Source organism: Ictidomys tridecemlineatus, chromosome 4, assembly GCF_052094955.1.
Source record: "Ictidomys tridecemlineatus isolate mIctTri1 chromosome 4, mIctTri1.hap1, whole genome shotgun sequence".
Lineage (NCBI taxonomy): Eukaryota > Metazoa > Chordata > Mammalia > Rodentia > Sciuridae > Ictidomys > Ictidomys tridecemlineatus.
Window position 1 is genome coordinate 106,309,256 of NC_135480.1, and position 19,071 is coordinate 106,328,326.

The 19,071-nt window shown below is 46.8% G+C and overlaps 1 protein-coding gene across 28 annotated transcripts in view; it reads left to right on the forward strand.

Moving 5' to 3' along the window:
- The window catches only part of Gramd1b (GRAM domain containing 1B), a 273,207-nt gene that overhangs the window by 202,440 nt on the left and 51,696 nt on the right, over positions 1-19,071 (forward strand). For 26 of the 28 annotated variants that reach the window (XR_013437960.1, XM_078047208.1, XM_078047198.1 and 23 more), the window contains 8 exons: positions 6,369-6,453; positions 7,001-7,104; positions 7,990-8,085; positions 9,707-9,787; positions 12,037-12,152; positions 13,918-14,074; positions 15,214-15,403; positions 17,905-18,048. Coding sequence is in view for 27 of the 28 variants with exons in the window: in XM_078047208.1 (XP_077903334.1) it covers positions 6,369-6,453; positions 7,001-7,104; positions 7,990-8,085; positions 9,707-9,787; positions 12,037-12,152; positions 13,918-14,074; positions 15,214-15,403; positions 17,905-18,048 (973 nt within the window). In the remaining variant the exon portion in view is untranslated. Of the gene's footprint in view, positions 1-2,851; positions 3,581-6,368; positions 6,454-7,000; positions 7,105-7,989; positions 8,086-9,706; positions 9,788-12,036; positions 12,153-13,917; positions 14,075-15,213; positions 15,404-17,904; positions 18,049-19,071 lie in introns of those variants that run through there. The other 2 variants (XM_078047219.1, XM_040285434.2) reach the window with 2 other exon arrangements.

Genomic DNA, 19,071 nt, shown 5'->3' on the forward strand with positions numbered 1-19,071 from the left:
GGGGTTTGAAGAGCCTGCCTTGTACCACTGCCCTGAGGCCAGGTTACACATGCTTCTTCTTTTCCTTCTTTACCACCCCAATTTTATTCAGCAAAGTGTCTAATTCAGGGGGTGAGGCATGGCCCCTGCGGAAATGAGATAGAGATATAAGCAGAAACGGGGCTGTGCCTTCAGCAAAGAACCATGGGATGCATTGAGGGTAACAAAGTCAGGACCAGAGTGGGCATGAGTCTCAGGTGAGACAGGGTCACAGAGGTCTCTTGGCTGTGCCTCAGCTGGGCAGATAACACCCAACTCTACCTCATCTCACTACTGAGGTGTCAGCCATCTCCATGGCAACCAGGACAGGAGCCTCATGCTAGGCAGAGACCTAGCATCCTAGTCACCTGCTGCTCCCCCATTAGGGATACTGGCTTTCTGGAAGGGAGGAAGAGTCAGTGGCAATCCTGTGTAATGTCAAGCAGGTCTGGATGGCTCGGTTTGAATGCCAAAGAACAAAGCTTTGTAGGAATGATATTCCAGGTGTTGCGGTTAGAGGCAGTGGAGAAAGTGGGAGAGCTGAAAGGAGTCCTCCTGCCTTAGCCACCTGAGTCACTGGGATTATAGGCATGTGTCACTGTGCCCAGCATTTACAGATAACTTCAAGAGTCTTCCTGATCTCTTCTCCCCCTGACATCCCATCCTTAACTCTCTCCAGAGTAGTCTCACCTCTGCAGGTGAGACCCCTTTCCCAGCCCACCTCTTTCCCCACCCTTCTGCCTCGTACCCATCCCTGATGCTCAGTCACCATTCCCTGTTGGTTGTCCCAATCTGGCTTTATCTGGCTTCTGCCTACCAGATTAGGTTGGAGCACCAGGATTTCCTTTGTGGATCTTAACTAGTTTCTCCGGGTTTGGGGGAGGCAGTATGTGAGGTGTTCTACCAGAATCCATTTGTTTTTCTCCTTAGTGCCCCACCTCCTCCTTCCTGCTGAACTCGGGAAGGGGGTACCATTTGGTCCCAGTACCTGATGTTTGCCATAGAGTTAATGTTTAGCCCAAGGTAATTCCTGGTGCTCAGGCTCCTGCCCTGCCCTGCCCAGCCCTTGGTGAGTGGATAGAGGAAACCAAGTCTGAGGCTTACTGAGACTCATCTCCCAGGGTGTTATCTCTCTGAGTGTGTACTTTTCCTATCTCACCTAAATAGTGGCTTGTATCAATGGCTTGTAATCAAATGTTTCCTGGGAATTATTTTAATACTTAGACTTTTAGAACTATCTACCGCCTCTATCTTGGGGTGTGGTGTGGCTCTGAAGAGAGGAAAATGGAATTGCTGCATTGAAAATGGAATTCATGGTGCTGAGGGTGGAACTGACATGCAAGACAGAGAGAAGCTTGACAGTGCTGGAGAGACTGTGAGCAGGGACTAGGCTTTGAGAAGCCAGATGTGCAAGTCAGGGATCCCCAAATGAGTAAGCATGTGTGCACACAAAATGCATCGTTGACGGGAACAGTTAGAGAGGGGTATAAGGAATGCATTCATTTGGTAAATAAATTTTGAACCCCTGCTACTGAAACACATCATGTTGACTTCTGTGGAAGCCATGAAGCTGTTTGAAGCATGGATCCTTCCTGGGGGAGATGGAAGTCCAATGAAGTAGGTTACCTGGCACCATGAATGGAGGCCGTGGCAGCCTTCAGTGGGTGTCTGTTGAGAGGGAGGCAGAGGGGATTGTTAGGAGATGATTTGGGGGAGATTTACCAGGGTCAACCCAGATTACTCTTGATTAACATCTTTGGGTCTAGGACTCAGGAGTCTGTTTTCTTTAATATGTTCACTGGGTGATTTTTAAATATTGCTGAAGTTTGAGTGCTACTGTAGTACCAAACTCCTAAGGCTCCTAGGACAAAGGCACTCTGTCCTTCCTCGGGAACAGGCCCAAGACCCTCCTGGTAAGGTGGCCTAGTTGGGGAGGGTGAGGGAGCTGCCCCAATCTGCGTCTCTGTAGTCCCACTGTCTCAGGCCTGTTTTGAGTGCCCCTGTCTGGAGGCTTTCTTGCCCCTATTGGCCTAGCTCCCATTCTTCTCAATATTTGGCTGCCCCCTCTGACAAGGGGCCAAATTCTCTGCACTTAGCATTGCTCCTTTGCCCTCAAGGTCTGAGCAGTTGTCTGCGAATCCATTTGGCCTCCATCCCCCCTCCTATTAATGCTGAAGGTGGGGCAGGGTCTTTGGAAAGGAACGAGGTGCCTCATCCAGACCCCAAAGCTGTTGACCTCAACTTCCCCAGGCTATCTGCCCAACTTCTTCCAGGCTAGCACATGTGAGACTCACTAGATCTGTTATTAAATCCCAAGTCACCAGCAGCAGTTACAGGGCAGTTGGTACATGGATGGGCCAGCAAAGGGAGAGTGTGTCCCTAAGAAGTCCCTGGCTGTCTGAGTCTCAAATTTCAGATTTCATCATAAGAGTAGTGCCCTTAGCACCTCCCCTGCCTCTCCCCCCACTTGGAGCCCTGGCCAGCAACTTTCCATTGCAGGAAACATCTGCTGGGGAGGCCAGGCTGGGCCAGGGGTTACTGCAGGACATTGGCCAGGACCATCACCCAGATCCTGTAACTTGAAGCATGTGCAGGGCTCTGGCCCTTCCCGCCCACCACCCTGCCTCCCTCCCTCCTGCCACGGTGATTCTTAACAAAGAAGTTGTTTGCTGTCCAGCTGAAAGGAGCGGGGTCTAAAGGGAAAAGGGGTGTGTTGCAGGGGTGGGGAGGAGAGCAGGCTGCTGCTGACTGGTGGCCGCTCTGCCTGGGTGAGGGATGTGAGTCATAGCAGCCCCAGCCTGCCCTGGGTAGATTGCATGTTGATTAACGTGCCACTCTGTGGGACAGATCGAGACTGGGGAGCTGAGCCTTCAAGTGGCTCTCCGGAGCTTCCCACCAACTATGAGTCACTTGGCTGTGTGTGAGTAGCTGGACCTCTGGACCTGGCCGTGAGGCATTCTATTCCTGGGAGGTTTTCCTGTCCACCCGGGGCCTGCCCTTGAGAACCCTCAGCCAGCACTATCTGCCTGCTGTGTCTGCATCTTCAGGCCTCTGATGGACACTTGGGGTGACTGCACTGATCAAGGAGGTGCTTGACCACAGCCCCTCTGGGCTACCTGAGCCTGAAGACCTGCCAACAAGGACAAAGCAGAGCCCAGCTGTGGGTCACTGGTCATCCAGCCTGTCCCAGGAACCATGCTGATCACATCCTCTCACTTGTGAAGCTTTTCACAGCTCTGGGAGAGAAAACGACATTGGCTGGGGTCACACAGACCCTCTGTCCAAAAAGCCAGAGGTCATCCTTCTGCAATTTAGTCCCAGTGAGGCCACTTGTTTTCATCCTGTGGGGACAGTTGGGAGTCAGAGCCAAGGAGCTGGGCTCCACTGGCAGAGGGAGCTGTGGAAGAGTGTTGCGATGGAATCTTTGATGGAGTCTGGGGTTCTCTGGAGCCTCCTGCTGGAGCAGGAAAGCCCGACGTTATGGTGGTCCTCAAGGAGATTTCTCGATGAACCTGCTGGTGCTGGACACTGTTGCTTGCATGGATCTGAGGAAGTCCCAGCCGTGAGTGTGTGACCTGATTTCTCTCTGTGACCAGTTTTTGTACCCTCACATGCCCCACTTGGCTTTGCCCCCCAAGGGCCCCAGATTTGACAACTCTTGAACCAAACTTCTTCAGCCATTTAAATAGGCGAGCCATGCTTCACCTTTGGAGGAGATTGCTTTAGGAGTGCCTGGGGTGGGAGGTCGAGGGCCAGGGTCCCCTGGCTTCAAGACAGCATGTGGTTGCAGGCCAACCATGCCCACCTAATGTGTCTCTGCACTTTGGGTTGCAGTGGGGAGAGGCTGGTCACTCGCACTGATCGAGAGCCTGGTAGAATGAGGATATCTCTGTGCAAATATGGAGTAAATCTTTAGAAGACTCGCTTGCCCCCTCTCCACCACTATAGCTTTGTTCTAAGCAGAAGAGAGGAGTAGCACTCTTGATCTGCCTGCGTTTGGGAGATTGTGGCCAGACTCCTGCACTTCCATCTCTATAGATGTCTGTGGCTCTCACTGGATATAAGAGAAACAGGGGGGAGAGGGCAACATGGAAGAAAACCTAGAAACAGGAGAACTTCCAGGCATCTGTTTCCTCATCAGGATGTCTCATTATGTTCAGTTTCACCTGAAAGGGTTTGGGGCCACTGATTGGCCACTCCTCAGTCTGATCCTGGAAGGCTGGTGGGGCCGCAGAGCAGGTGAACATCTCATCTTGAGAGATTGGGCTATTGTGGATGGCTCTTGTTTCCTCCTTGGCACAAGAACAGGGCTCGGCCTCTTTGTACCTCACTTTCGTTCAGTATAAGGTAGGATAATAAAAACCACCTTGTGGTCAGGTGCAGTGATGCATGTGATGGGCTGAGTCTGTGCTTGTTATATGGTAACAGCTCTTTCCATGTCAGGTTCACTGCAGTTCTAGAAGGCTAGTTAGACAGGAGGGGACCATACTGGTGACCAGGTAGTAAAGCAAGAGTTTCCAATGTGTGGACTCTGTTCCAAGAGGCCAGGGGGCCATGTGGGTTAGATGACTCAGTGCCAGCCTGGAACTAACACAAAGACCAGAAGATTATTGTATCTGAGGTCTTTTTTGGCCATAGAAGTCATAGGATGGGTAGGCTTTTTGATGTCAACCTGCAATTGTCCTGATTCAATCCTGGTTCAAACACATGGCAGGTGGTTTTGAAAGTTGGGGTTCTATGAACACATGCCATTGTTTGGGGGGAAGTTAACAGGGCACACATTATTGCAAGTGGAGCTCATTCTGTAAATAAGCCAAGAACAAAGGCTGAAAATTTAATTAACTGGACAAAGTAGTGAGAAATACTTTTTTCCTCCCTTGTACTTTCCTGTGTTCATCTCCCCCAAACCTCCCCAAACTAAAGGCATGTCATTTTCTCTCCCCGTATCTTCCTGAAAGCTCCTCTTTCTTTAGTACAAAGACCATTTGACCACAGCTCAGGTAGGCAGTGCAGCGTGCAGATGTCAGCAGACCCCAGCTTTGGTTCCCTCATGATCCATTTAGCTCTGTAGAAAACACAAATGAGCAGTCGAAAGGTTGTTCCCTCACCACCACAGCTTTATGCAGTGGATTCCCAGGGAAGTGGGTGAAAAAGTGAAAAAGGCCAAGACCCATGTGTCACCACCAGCAGGACGATCCGTCCTCAGGCACGAGCTCCTGGCTGAGGGTCAATAGTATTTTTTTTTTCTGCATAAATAGGTCAATGCATTGCCGGGTGGAGTGCAGATGTCCTTCTGTGTAGTTTATGTTTCATCATTGAGTGTCCTTTGTCTTTGGGTACTTACATTTTTTTTTGTTTGTATTTATTTAGTTTTAAGATTGTTAAGAATTCCTCTATTTATTCACCTGGCTCATCTTTAAGGAGGACTTGCTAAGGCAGCCCATGAGTTTGAGGCTGTACCAAGGCCCCTGTGAAAATGAGGTGGGCACAGGGGGCATCTTAGTGGCCCAGATGGTGGTAGGGCACAGGGCAGGGCCAGAGATGCAAAGCATGTTGCAGGGTCAGATTCTCTGCGCTTGTTTTCCCTACCAGGTCCCTGCTCCTCAACTGGCCTCCTAGGGCTTATGTGATAACAGAGTCCCCATTTTTTAGTCTTGTCACGGGGCCAGTGGTTGTGTGAACAGGGTCTGGGGGCTTCTCTCTGGCCTTAGTTTCTTCACTGGTACTGTAGGTGTTGGTGGATCATCTTGTAAAGATGGGAAGGGAATTTGGTGCCTTGTGTGCCGGATATGCTTTTAAATCCTCTATCCCATGTGCTTTTTTAAGCACTGGTTTTATGATCTTTTTAAAAAGCACTGTTACAATTTTTTTTTTCTAAGTCATGTCTTTCACACACATCCAGGTTCTCACTGTGTTAGTTATAACAGCAACTTCTGAAAGGTGTGCTCCCCATCCTGTCCCAAGTCCTCCTGGGTGCTGATTTGTCTCCTGAGGCCCCTGCTTCACTCTCTCAGTGGTTCTACCAGCTGGCAGAAAGCAGAGCACCAACAGCTGGCATGGTGGGCTTCAGGAAGCAACCTGCAGGTGTCCCTTCTTCCTTTGTCTTCTTGGTACATAAGTGGGCCCTGGCTTTATTTTTTGATATTTTCTCACCGATGGATGCTGGACACACTGTTTTGCAGGATCCAGTTCTCTGCACTGTTGTTCCATGCCAAGCGCCCTTTCCTGAGCTGGCTTTCTAGGGCCTCTAGGGTAGCAGAGCCTTACCTTTACCTATTGAACAGAAGCAAGTGCTCCTCTAACCCACAGAAACTGAGTACTTTTCACTAACCATGGCCATTGTTATGCAGGTGTTAAGCCCCACTTACAAGCAGAGAAATGAAGACTTCAGAAAGCTCTTTAAGCAACTTCCAGACACGGAGCGCCTCATTGTTGGTGAGCTGGGAACCCTGGGAGGGGCCAGGCAGAAGTCTGGGAGTTGTAGAGATAGCACCCAGACTGCTTCTGGCTAGAGGCTGAGAGCCTACCCAAGAGAGCTTGTATATCTGGCAACTGGGAGAGAGCATGTCAGAGCACTGGCCCTGGCTGGCAGGGCTCTGGGCTGAGCACCCAGTTTGTGGCAAGAGCCCAACCTATAGGAAGTACCTGGAACACTTACCTCTGTAGATGATCAAGCAGTGGAAGGGATTGGCATGGTCATCGGTGGTGGAAAAGGAATTGAATTTTATTGACCTCCTTATCCCTAGCCCCCTCTGCTGTCACATTCATTCTGCCTCTAGGCAGTAGCGTATTTTACCACCTCCATGTTTCTGATCATGAGATGCCTGGGTCTTCTTGGCTGCTAGTTTCAGTGTCTCACACACCGAGTCACCGTAGGCGATTTGGTTCCCCTAGTGCTGGTGGTGGGAGCGATGACAGGTCTACAGTTTGCTAAAAATGCTTCCTGCCTCTGAGCTTCCTCTTGTCCTGCTTCCTACCACAGATTACTCATGTGCACTCCAAAGAGACATTCTTCTTCAGGGCCGACTCTACCTCTCAGAAAATTGGATCTGCTTCTACAGCAACATCTTCCGCTGGGAAACACTGGTAAAGATCTAGGACTCAGGCTAGGCGTATAGTTTAGTGGTAGAGCACTTGCCTAGCATGTGCAAGGCAACATGGTTTGATTCCCAGTCCTGGGAAAGAAGAAAGAAAAGACCTGGGACTTGCTCCCTTGGGCTGTCTTCTTGGCCAGGGCTGAGCAATTTGCCCTCACTTCCCTCCTTTGCCTGACTTTGTATTCTCTTCAAACCTTTGCACAGTTTACAAAAACACATGACAGAGTCTTAAAGGATATCCATTCATGTATGAGTCCCAGTAGTGGGGTCTCCTCTGCCATATATTTCCCTCCCACCTTTTGGATGTGGAAGAGGGCACAAAGAGCATTTACTTTCTGCGAATGCAGTTATTTAGTGTGAGTTAACTGCAGAGGGAGGCATAGTAGACAGGGCATTGACCTTGGGGCTCAAAAGACTTGGCCTGCATGTTTTCTGGGTTCTGCAGTTAATTAGCTGTAGGATGATAGGCCAGTCCTTTCCTTCCCTCATTCTTATAAAATAGAGAAAGATTAAGTGGATGATTTTTATTGTTCTATCCAGCATCTATGTTCAGTGTTTCTTTAAGTGGAAAAACCTTTGCAGTATCATCGCATATTTAGCAGACTAGAAATGAGAAAGAAAAAAAAATAATCTTCCTAGACCAAGAATCAAGATAAATATCCATGACTGTAGACAAGGCTTAGTCTTTACCTCGCTATGTGGCCCGTGTGACAGAAGGGGGTAAACCAGATGATCTCAAAGGTGGTCCCTTACAGGATTAGAAATATGTGAGCCATGATCTGATTTCCTCTGTCTGCATTGATGCTGCCCCACTCTACCTAATTCTTTGTTGCCTCCTCTTGTTGTCCATTCTCTGTCCTTGCGGGGGTGCCAGCTGACAGTCCGTTTGAAAGATATCTGCTCCATGACAAAAGAAAAAACAGCTCGCCTCATTCCCAATGCTATCCAAGTTTGCACTGATTCAGAAAAGGTAAGTGCAGCCAAATTCTGGCCTTTCTCCCCGCCCACCCTGCACCCTTCACACCCTGCTTTCCCTACTCCTGTATTTCTGCCCTTAAATTGCATTAATCTGAAGGCTAGGAGGATTGGGGCAAAAGGCCATGAGGGAGAAGCAAACTCCCAGAGCGACTCTTGGCATGGCATGGACAGGGTGACTAGAGGCTGAGTAGGGGGAGAAGGGCCTGGTACAGCACTGAACATGGAGCCAAAGGACCTGAATGTGGGCCCCATGACTGTAGGCGCTAGGTAACCTCTCTGAGCCTGTTTCCTCATGTGTGAAATTGACCCAGTATCCAAACCGAGCATTGAAATAACATCACATATTTGAAAACATTAACAAACTACACAAACTGGAAGTAGGTCTGATAGGAAATGGATTGTCCTTATCAGTATGAGGAGAATGTGGTAGATAAAATTTAGGATAGGAAAATCAGTGATCTTTGACCTTTAAGCAGAACTTGAAGGCAAAGAGATCCAAAGCTAAGGGTGGGCTAGGTTTCTGTGGAAGACAGTCTACAATTCCCATGACAAGACAGTTCAGTGGCAAGAGCCACGAATGTGTGGAATCAGCTGGCCTTTGGTTCAAATTCTCTTTCTGGCACTAACCATCTTTGTGATCCTGGAGGCTGCTAACCTCATCAGCCTGGCATTAATTGTTAGCACTTTTATTCATTGTCCAAGGTTTTTTGTGTGGCTTGTACAAAATAGCATTTGTCAAGCACTGAGTAGGTAGGTGCACAGTAAAATTTAGTTTTCCACTGCTTGCTTCCTGCTTATTGTAAAAGATCTTCATTAATGGGTTAGCTCTCTGGGAGCAGGATCCGTTTCTGTTCTGTATCTATTGTACCTTAAACGTAGAATAGTGCCTAGCTCCACAAATATTCAAATAGTAGTTGAATGAATTAGAAGTGTTAGTGAGTCCGTGGCTGTGTGTAATCCTTCCAAATAGGTTAGTTGCCAGCTAAGTTCTTACCCAGTTCCAGTAGGTGGGTAAAGGACTTTTGGGTAATGAGGATTGAACCCAAAGGTGTCTTATCAATGAGCTACATCCCCAGGGTTTTGAGACAGGGTTTTGCTTTGTTGTTGAGGGTCTTGTTAAGTTGCTGAGACTGGCTTTGAACTTGTGATCCTTCTGCCTTAGCCTCCCAAGTCATTGGAATAACATGCATGTGCCACTGTGCCAGGCAGGACACAGTGCGGGTAAACCAGATGATCTCAAAGGTGGTCCCTTCCAGGCTTAAAAATATTGCCTCTGTCTGCATTGCTGCTGCCCCATCTCTCTTTTCCTAACTCTTTGATGCCTCCTCTTGTTACGGAGATAAAAGTTTTAAACCAGAGAGGAAAATACTGAAAAGGATGTAGTAAAAATTCTGAAGGATTTGATAATAGTGAGGACTTAGAGGTCCCAGGTACACAGGTCCCCAATATGTTGACCTGTCATTAGCGTACCTGTGTACTGATTATGAATAACTAAAAGTCATTAGTGTTTGAGGATGAAGTCAGTATCTTTAGTTTAAAAGGAAGACCATGTCTCCATTCAATATATTGTAAATCTTAACTGGTATTTCTTGCCGTTTTGTCTTCCAATCTAGCACTTTTTCACTTCTTTTGGGGCCCGGGATAGAACCTATATGATGATGTTCCGGCTCTGGCAGAATGCTCTCCTTGAGAAGGTAAGTACTGCCCAGCTGTTTCCTTCAGCCTTAGGATGTACATCCACCCAGGATATTGTTCACACTTGGGTACTGACCTCATGGGAAGATTGCTTCAAGGGAGTCTGTGTCGCCTCATGGTCTGGAAATCCCCCAGACGGTGAGGGGCACATTCTTCCATGGTAGTATTGATTCTAAGTCCTGAAAGTTCCATATTGCCAGAGAATGTCCTCAGCACTACTAGGAGGAAGACACTTGTGAGTTAAGGCATGTTGGTTCCACTGTTTTAAAATGAAATGGGATTTGAGAAATCATATTTAGTAAAACATGTAGTTAACAGAATGACTGTCATGAAGGAAGAAGCTTTTAGATTCACAGATCCCTAGAAACAAGGGGACAGCCTGCCTCACTGGGCCACCGGGGAAGCACCAGGGTCTATCAGGAGGTGGAGGGATGAGGGGAAAGCCTGGGCAGGAGCCCTTTTTTTTTTTTTTTAAATTAAAAAAATATTTTTAGTTGTTGATGGACTTATAAATTAACTAATTAATATGTGATACTGAGAATCCGACCCACACAGGTTTAGGGTTGGCTAGTTTGAATAATCTTACCAGGCTTCAAGGTATGGGGGACTGTCTTTCATTGTCTGGTACCTGGCCCTGAGGGTACCAGGTCAGGCTGAATAGAGAAGTGTGGATATGAACTTTGGATTAATTGGTTGCATTTGAGTGACTTATTTTCTGTCTCTGGAATTTGCAAACCGTGGGAGGTTCCAGACTTTTCAATAAGGCTGCAGAAACCAGAGAATCAAAACAGGAAAGAAGAAAATTTAGTTAGGATATCTACCAATTGACTTTTGAAATGTTTGAATTACCTGGGAGGAAACAGATTATCATGGTCCCTGCCCTTAGAGATTGCCCTCAAATGCAGTTAGGTATTGACAAACTCTCCAAGCTGGAACAAAAGACAGGAAAAAAGCTATGTATATGATTTCCCTCAGGGATTAGTGTACAAATACGATTGCCATGTATGTATTTGAATATGTGCATGTATCTGCCTTTATTCTAATCAGTTACTAATCAGCTGAAGAAATTGAGCAAATTTATTTAGTTTCTTTTCATCTGAGAGACTGGTTAAGTTTTTATGGATTTTTTGAGCTGAGTTCTTCTGCCTTTATTAATAATCGAAAATGGTAAAATGATAATGTGTTTCCTACAGCAGGTATGAATTTTCACATCACAACCACTGTTATTTCTAAATAAGACATCCCTACAGCTTCTAAATGTCTCATAAAATAATTGTTAAGAATTCTAAGCTGGGCACAGTGTCCCACACCTATAAGCCCAGCTACTTAGGTGACATAGGCAGGAGGATCACAAGTTTGAGGCTAGTTTAAGAAACTTAGGGAGACCCTGTCTCGAAAAACAGGGATATATATAGTTCATTAGTTCAAGTGTGGGGATCCCATTGGTAGGGCATCCCTGGGTTCAGTCCCCTAACTCATCCCAGCCCCCGACAGACACACAGAGAAAGAATTCTGTCTGATGATGAAGACTGTGCTTGTCCTGACAATGGTCAGACCAGCTGAGCCAGGTAGAACTGGTGAGGGAAGGCAGCACGGAGAAGTTGAATGGAAAAGCAGGCTAGGACTTGGTTTGGCAGACAGCGGATGTATCCCAGGGTGTCCATGAAAGTCAAAGATAGGAGGGAAGAGGTCCTGGTAGAAGAGAAGGGGATGTCTCCCTTCTGGTCCACAGATGGGCTTCTGACAGCCATTCCAAGTGGTTTTCCCAAGCCATAAAACCAGAAACATGGCCTTCCTTGTCTATTACTTCAACAGAAGTTTGCAGAATGGGATCAGCTGGCCCCTGGAAGATAGTCACCACACTACCTTGTGCTTATATTGATAAGTTCCAGGACTGGATGGAATAAATCCATGTTACTTTAAGGCCAGAGTAATTCCAGAGCTTCTGGCTTGGACTCAGAGTACACAGAGAACCCCTGACCCAGCCTCCCACCCAGTGTAGCCACCGCCATCTATATTAACTATGGCCATGCAGGCCCTACTAGGCCATGTTTCTGGCTTTGCTGAACTCCACATTCTTAGGCTGAGATCCTAAGCAGATGGGGTTGTCATGGAGGTGCCTGCAGTCCTCTAGTTCAGCAAGTAGTTTGACAACCTACCTCTAGGGGTGCTAGTCTGGCTCAGTGCCTCTGCAGAACAGGTGAATTTGCACAGGAAGGACCTGAGTCGTGGCTCTTCTCCCCTGTAGCCCTTGTGCCCCAAGGAGCTCTGGCACTTTGTACACCAGTGCTATGGGAATGAGCTGGGCCTGACCAGTGACGACGAGGACTACGTGCCCCCTGACGATGACTTCAACACGATGGGGTGAGTGAAGCCGAGGCTCGGCTGCCCAGGGAACCTGGGGATACAAAAGCAGTGAAGGCCTCAGCACATGTACATCTGAGTCAGGCCCTGAAGGCAGTGGGGGTGGGAACAGCCAGCAGGCCTGTTGCTGCAGAACCAATAAGTTGGCGACGAAGTTAGGAAGGTTGAAGAGGCAGAAAATGATGGACTTCGGACCATGTGATGATTGGCTTTTGTTCAGTGGGATGGGAAGGTTGGGAATAGATAATGGATAAGGTCTGACTTACCATTCTAAGAGGATCACTCTGGCCTCTGTGTTAAATATGCTGAAGGGAAACAAACAGAAGAGGAAAAACCTGTGGAGAGGCTGTTGAATAATTTAGATAATTTGGATGAGAGATGGTGGCTGAGACCAGGAAGGTAGCAGTAGAAACAGTGACGAATAGTTCCTGAATATATTTTGAAGGATTTGTTGATGGATCAGAAAGGAACCAAAGATGGCTTTAGAGTGTTTTAGTATTATCATTTGGGAGGATGGAGTTGTTCTCAAACTGAGATGAACAATACTGATGAACAATACTGTAGGCAGAACAATTTTGGAGGGAAGCTTAAAGGTTGGTTTTAGGCAAGTTGAGACTGAGATGCCTGTTAGCCCCGTATAGAGGTCAAGTAGTCATTTGGAATGAGTGTGGAATTCACTGGAAAGTCTGGAAACTCAGGAGTTACTAGTTTTTAACCATGAAGTTGGGTGAAAACTTCATGTAATCAAGTAAACCAAAAAGTGGAAGTTCAAGGGCTGGGCTTGGGAACACTCAGTGAGAAGAAGCAGAACAAGAGATCTTAAAAGAAATTCCAGTGAGGTAAGAGTGATGCTACAAGAGTTTAGAATCATGGAAGCAAGGAAGGGTGTTAAGGAGGGTATCGCAGTATCACATGCTATTGGTAGATTAAGAAAGGTGGGCAGCCTGCAAGTTGACTGAGACAAAGTATGCTTGAAGTTGGAAAGGTAGGTGGAGGCTGGGTGGTTGTGTGAGAGGCTGGAGGAATGGAAAGAGTATTGAGTGTGTGGTACTTAGACCTGGGCTTGGTTACAAATGCTGGCCTTTTATAGAGGTATCACATAAACTCAGGGAATGCCTATTTGATTATCTCTAAAATGCACATGGTTATTAACTCAGAGTTGTTATGCAACCAAATGATAGTAAAGAGTCAGATGTTAATGCCAATGAGGATTATTTCTTTGGGGGGAAGTTTGCTGTGATACTCCTAAAATGTCTATAGAAGGGCATCCACTTTATCTTAAGGAGATTTTCCTCTTAGGTGTACAAGGAAGAGTTTATTAGTTATGATTCAGAATTTGTGTAGCACCCTAAAGGAATACTTGAATCCAGAGTCCTATCTTAGGCAACATATGGGAAATAAAATCTGCTCAGAACCCAGATATTAAGTTCAAATGATCAGGATGGGATGGACTCTGATGAGCAAAACATAGGGTAAGATGAATAATGGTGATTGTTGGGTAGGGATAATATAAAGAAGATGCCTAGGAAAGTTGAGCTTGGAGCCAGAAATTTTACATAGGATATAGGGAGAGGAGGAGTGAGATGGGAAGAAGGTCTCAGGAGAGCAATGAAAGGGGCAGATTTTTGGTTAAAGAAAGATCATATACTAATCAAAGACTCAGGAAGGCCCATAGTTTTAGATAAATAGGCAGGTGTGAGGATCTTAGAGTAGTTGTCACTCTTGACACTGAAGCTGACACCATCTTGCTGGTCGCCTCCTTCAGCTACTGTGAGGAGATCCCTGTAGAAGAGAATGAAGTGAATGACAGCTCTTCCAAAAGCAGCATCGAGACCAAGCCAGACGCCAGCCCACAGCTTCCCAAGAAATCCATCACCAATAGCACCCTGACATCCACTGGAAGCAGCGAAGCCCCCGTATCGGTATGGATGGTGAACACTGACACTCCCCACCTGATCCTGTGGCCAGTGTCTCCTAGCTGAGTTACCTCCATCAGAACCCAACCTGGGGAGTGGGTGGAGGGAGGTATGGTACATTGCAGTTAGTTTACTTGAGGAGATGTGCTGGAGTACATGGGTTCTCTATGTTCTATTAATATAGTCTCAGAGTCCGCAACTGGATTCAAGGTGCCTGGTTTATACAATTTGATTTGACTTCTAAGATTGGAAGTCTCCACTGTGTGGACTTGGCTCTTGGTGGGCTGCTCCAGGTCTTCCCCTCTGGTGGAGAATTATTCTAGGTCTTTTATGTATTATGTGTGTACATAGTTAATTCATTGACTTGATCAGAAATCAAAGTTGTTCATGAATATAGAGCTGGAGAACAGTTGATTTGCTTATTTATCCATTAGATTAATATTTATTGAGTTCTTCTATGGTTTATTTCCCCATTGTGCTAGCTTTTTATTAGGCTATAAAGATGTTTAAGAAGATCTCTCTCCTTGGGGCATTGATAGTCAGAAAATAGAATGTTAATGAAGGAAGAAGGTTGGGGCATGTGCTAGCAGGTGGAAGAAGGGGTGGAGTTCCTCAGGAAAGCACTCCTGGAGAAGGGAGGCTAATAGTCCAGTGGGCTGGGGATCAGGCCAGCTGGTCTTAAAAGGAAAACATTATTCATTTGATGCCTACTCTGCATTTTCTGCCTCTCAGCTTGTCTTTAAAATGTGAAAATTTTTATTGATTCCCTTCCAGTGCTAATGAGAGAGTGACTTTTAAAAAAGGGCTGTGGGACCTTCTGAGGTTAGAAAATGAAAGCATTCTCCCTAGAGGCAGGCTGACATTGTCATAGCATGGTGGAGGGGTGGCTCCAGGAAGGACCTGGAACTGCAGGCGCCACCTCTGCTGACCTGTTGGTCAGTGTGCTGTGTGAATAGCGAGCCTGAGAAGGGCAGCTCCATGTGCTGGGTTCACTCATCTCCTGCAGCAGAGCTGAGCAAAGGCCCAGAATATGACTCCAACCTAGCTTCTGTGTTGGGAGTGCAAGGGCTTCCAAAGCCATGTCTCCAGTCTCCCTTTGGAGAGTAGATCCAAGCAGGTTGTCCCTGGTGGTGTCTCCACTGCAGTTTGATGGCCTGCCCCTGGAGGAGGAGGTGTTGGAGGGCGATGGGACTCTGGAGAAAGAGCTTGCTATTGACAACATCATCGGGGAAAAGATTGAGATCATCGCGCCCGTGAACTCCCCTTCATTGGACTTCAATGACAATGAGGACATCCCCACCGAGCTTAGTGACTCTTCAGACACTCATGATGAAGGTGGGCATTTGAACATAGGTTCAGAGTGGACCTTTGAAGTCTTAAACGAAGTCTTTATGGGGGACTAGAGTTACCCTTCTGGACTAGAGGGAAAAGCATTGCTGAATCAGTGGATTTGGAGACTCCTCTTCTTTCTGATGAGTCTATTTTTTGTTTTTTTTACAGATATATATGTTTTAAAATTTTTAAATCTGTTCTTTTTAGATACACATGACAGAAGTGATTTTGACATATCACACATAACTTCCCATTCTTGTGATTGTACATGATATGGAGTTACACTGGTGGTGTATTCATATATGAACTTAGGAAAGTTATACTATATTCATTCTACTGCCTTTCCTATTCCCTTCCCCTCTCCCTTTCCTTTATTCCCCTCTGTCTAATCCAGTGAACTTCTATTCTTCCCTCTACACCCTCATTGGGTGTTTGCATCCGCATATCAGAGAGAACATTCAGCCTTTGGTATTTGGGGATTGGCTTATTGCACTTAGCAAGATAGTCTCTAATTGCTCTAAGTAGATGCCTCTTTCTTTGCTCCCACATAGACTTCGCTCCCAGGACCTCACCTGGGAACATGATCCTTCTTATATTCCATGAAGAGAAGTCAGATTCTCAGTAGTCATTAAAGTTAGTTGATGATTTTCTTCCACTGAATTGGTAGTAGTATATTTCTACTGAGTAGACATGAGTACACTTGTTCATCTGTGGACAGTCTCTCCTAGAGGGCCCCTGCAATGGCTTTCTAACCTTTGACTGGTTTACCTACCCAGACCTAGGATCCAGGGCTAGGATAGATGCCTGCACAGGTTGGGTACCACCTAATACCAGAGGTGCCATTCACAACATTCTCCCCACTGTGCCAATATAACGCCTGATCTATATAGTCCTAGGCACTATCCCTATATGATTTTGCTGCTGTGACTAAAGGATTTGACCAGAACAACTATAGAAGAGGAAAAGTTTATTTGAGGGCTCACAGTTTCAGAGGTCTTAGTCCATAGAAGGCTGGCTTCATTCCTCGGTGGTTTGATGTGAGGCTGAACATCATGGTGGGAGAGGGTGGCAGGGGGAAGCAGCTCACATCATGGTGAACAAGAAGCAGTGAGAGACTCCACTCTCCATATAAAAAATATATACCCCATAGCCACGCTCCCAATTAACCACTTCTTTTAGTTGCACTCCACCTGCCTCCAGCTACCACCCAGTTAATCCCTTCAGGGATTAATTCGCTGATTATGTTAAGACTCACAATCCAATCATTCCTTATCTGAACCTTCTTTCATTGACTCACACGTGAGATTTTGGGGGACACCTCACATCCAAACCATAACATTGTCCTTCTCTGAATCCTGGGGCTGCCTGAAATGTCAGCCTCCTACTTGACATTACCTGTCAGCCCATGCAGGTGCAGACATTAGGGACTATGGGGTGCTGGGGACTTGGGAGGAGCATGTAGACTTAGTGGCTCACCTGTACCCTCAGGCACCTTTTTCTGTAACAATAAAAATTCAGAACATTACAGGTGAGATTCTGTGGGTAGCAGAGGAATATGCTCTGCATGTTGTCTGTCACAGACTATGTTCCAGGTGGGTACAGCATCCCTGAGAACCAAGGAAGCATCACTTTGGGAACACTCCTTGACTTTGCTCTGTGTGTCTGTCCCTTTGACTCATTCTGATCTATATATCCTATACATATATGTATATGTATCTATATGTGTGTGTGTGTGTGTGTGTGTATGTATATATATATATATAATATATATATATAGTTGTTATAATAAATCTATGATGATTTTTTAAAAAGAGGAGGTATTGACATCATGGGGGATATAAGCTGCCTGTGTATTTAGAAGTCACAGCCCACCAGGTCAACCCAGGCCTTGGATGCTGTTCTATAAACAGATATTTTTAGCTTTATCAGCAGCTCTAGAACCCACCTGTGCTAGTGGTTACTCTGTCATTTGTTGTTAATTGTGCCTAACTTATAGACTCTGAGTAACCCATCCTTTAGGATTCAGACATCCTCAGAAAGTAGTCAATTGTTTGAATTTTAGTCTGAGATCCACTTGATTAGGGAGATTTGAAAACGTAGAACCACATACAACCACGTTGCCCCATAGTAACACTGGCTACATATACAAAGGCCTTCTCAGGGTAAAGTGCACAGAGGTGTTGGAGCGTCCTAGTTTGTACAAAGACCAAATCATCGAATGGCTCATTTCTCACACCATTTCCTATAGTCAAGTGACCTGTGACTATAATACATTTCCAAACTCTTTGCAAAGGATGAATGGAAAGTGTGTCAACTAAAGTAAAGAGTGTGTGTCTCCAGCTTGACAGAAGCAAAGTCATAAACAGAGGCCATGGGCTCAGCCTACCTGACCCTTGGTGGCAGTGTGTGCATTAGCCACAGAGACATTAGTGCTCTGGGAATGTCCCTCAGGCCCCCTCCCTTCTCTCATCCTCCTCTAATCCCTGGCAATTTTTTATGTGCAGGGGAGGTCCAGGCCTTCTATGAAGACCTGAGTGGCCGGCAGTACGTGAATGAGGTTTTCAACTTCAGTGTGGACAAGCTGTATGACCTTCTCTTCACCAACTCGCCCTTCCTGAGGGATTTTATGGAGCAGCGAAGATTCTCTGGTCTGATTTGCAGGGCTGGCCCCTCCCTGACTATTCACCCTCCCTCCCTCTGCATTCTCTCGCTTCTCCTTCCTCTTTTCCCTCTCTTCCTATGCAACCCACCTTTCCAGGGTACCTTCTGGCCCAGACCCCCTCTTTCTGGCCTTACGTGTTGCTGGAGCTCCCTCAGGGCCCTAGTTTCCTCTGTTCCCTGAGTGCTGTTTTTACCTATGCCCTTGTCCTTCAAGTATCAAGAACTTTCCAGCGATCAAGACTTATTACACGTCTTGATCTCTGCTCTCTGCCTTCATGGGGCTTGCTGTCTAGTCAAGGGCAGCAGTGCTTCCTCACCGGAAGCTACTCACTCTTTGCCAGGCACCTTGCATTATCTCATTCAGCCCTCACACCTGCCTTGTGTACAAGGTATTAGGTTCCCCCCACATGATGACCTTTCAGGACACTAAAACCCATGCTGTTATTATTCTCCTACCTAATGTAATGACAAGGGGCAGAGCCAGGATTCATATCTAGGACTCTGGGGTTCATGCTTTGACCCTCCCTATTCCTCTCTCATTCTCTCTCCACATTTCTTCCCACATCAGGGACATAGCACCGACCTAGCAGGACTGCTAAGCCTCTTGCTCTGAGAAAAAGCATTGGGGGTAATTGTGAGCCCTTCTGCCAGAAGGGAACATGCTGAGAACACGGGAAGTCAAACCCTAGAGGCAAGGACTTGTTCCCAAGGGATCCCAGGCCCTTGCCACAGTAACTCCAGTGTTGCTGGCACCCCCGCAGGTGGCCCCAAGACCTCCTGCCCCAGCCTAGGGAACAATCAGCATTCTGGAGCCCTGGGTAGAATTTCGGCAATGCTACAATGAGCCTCTTTTTGCTCTGACTCCCCCTCCTCCTGCCCTCCCTCCAGGCCCTCAGGCTCCCATTGGCTTCCTTTGGGGGGCCTGTCTAGTCAGCACAGAAGGAGGAGTTCAATGGGGAGATTCGGGTGTGGGGAGCAGTGCTACTTTCCCTTCCTCACTTCAGGGCCCT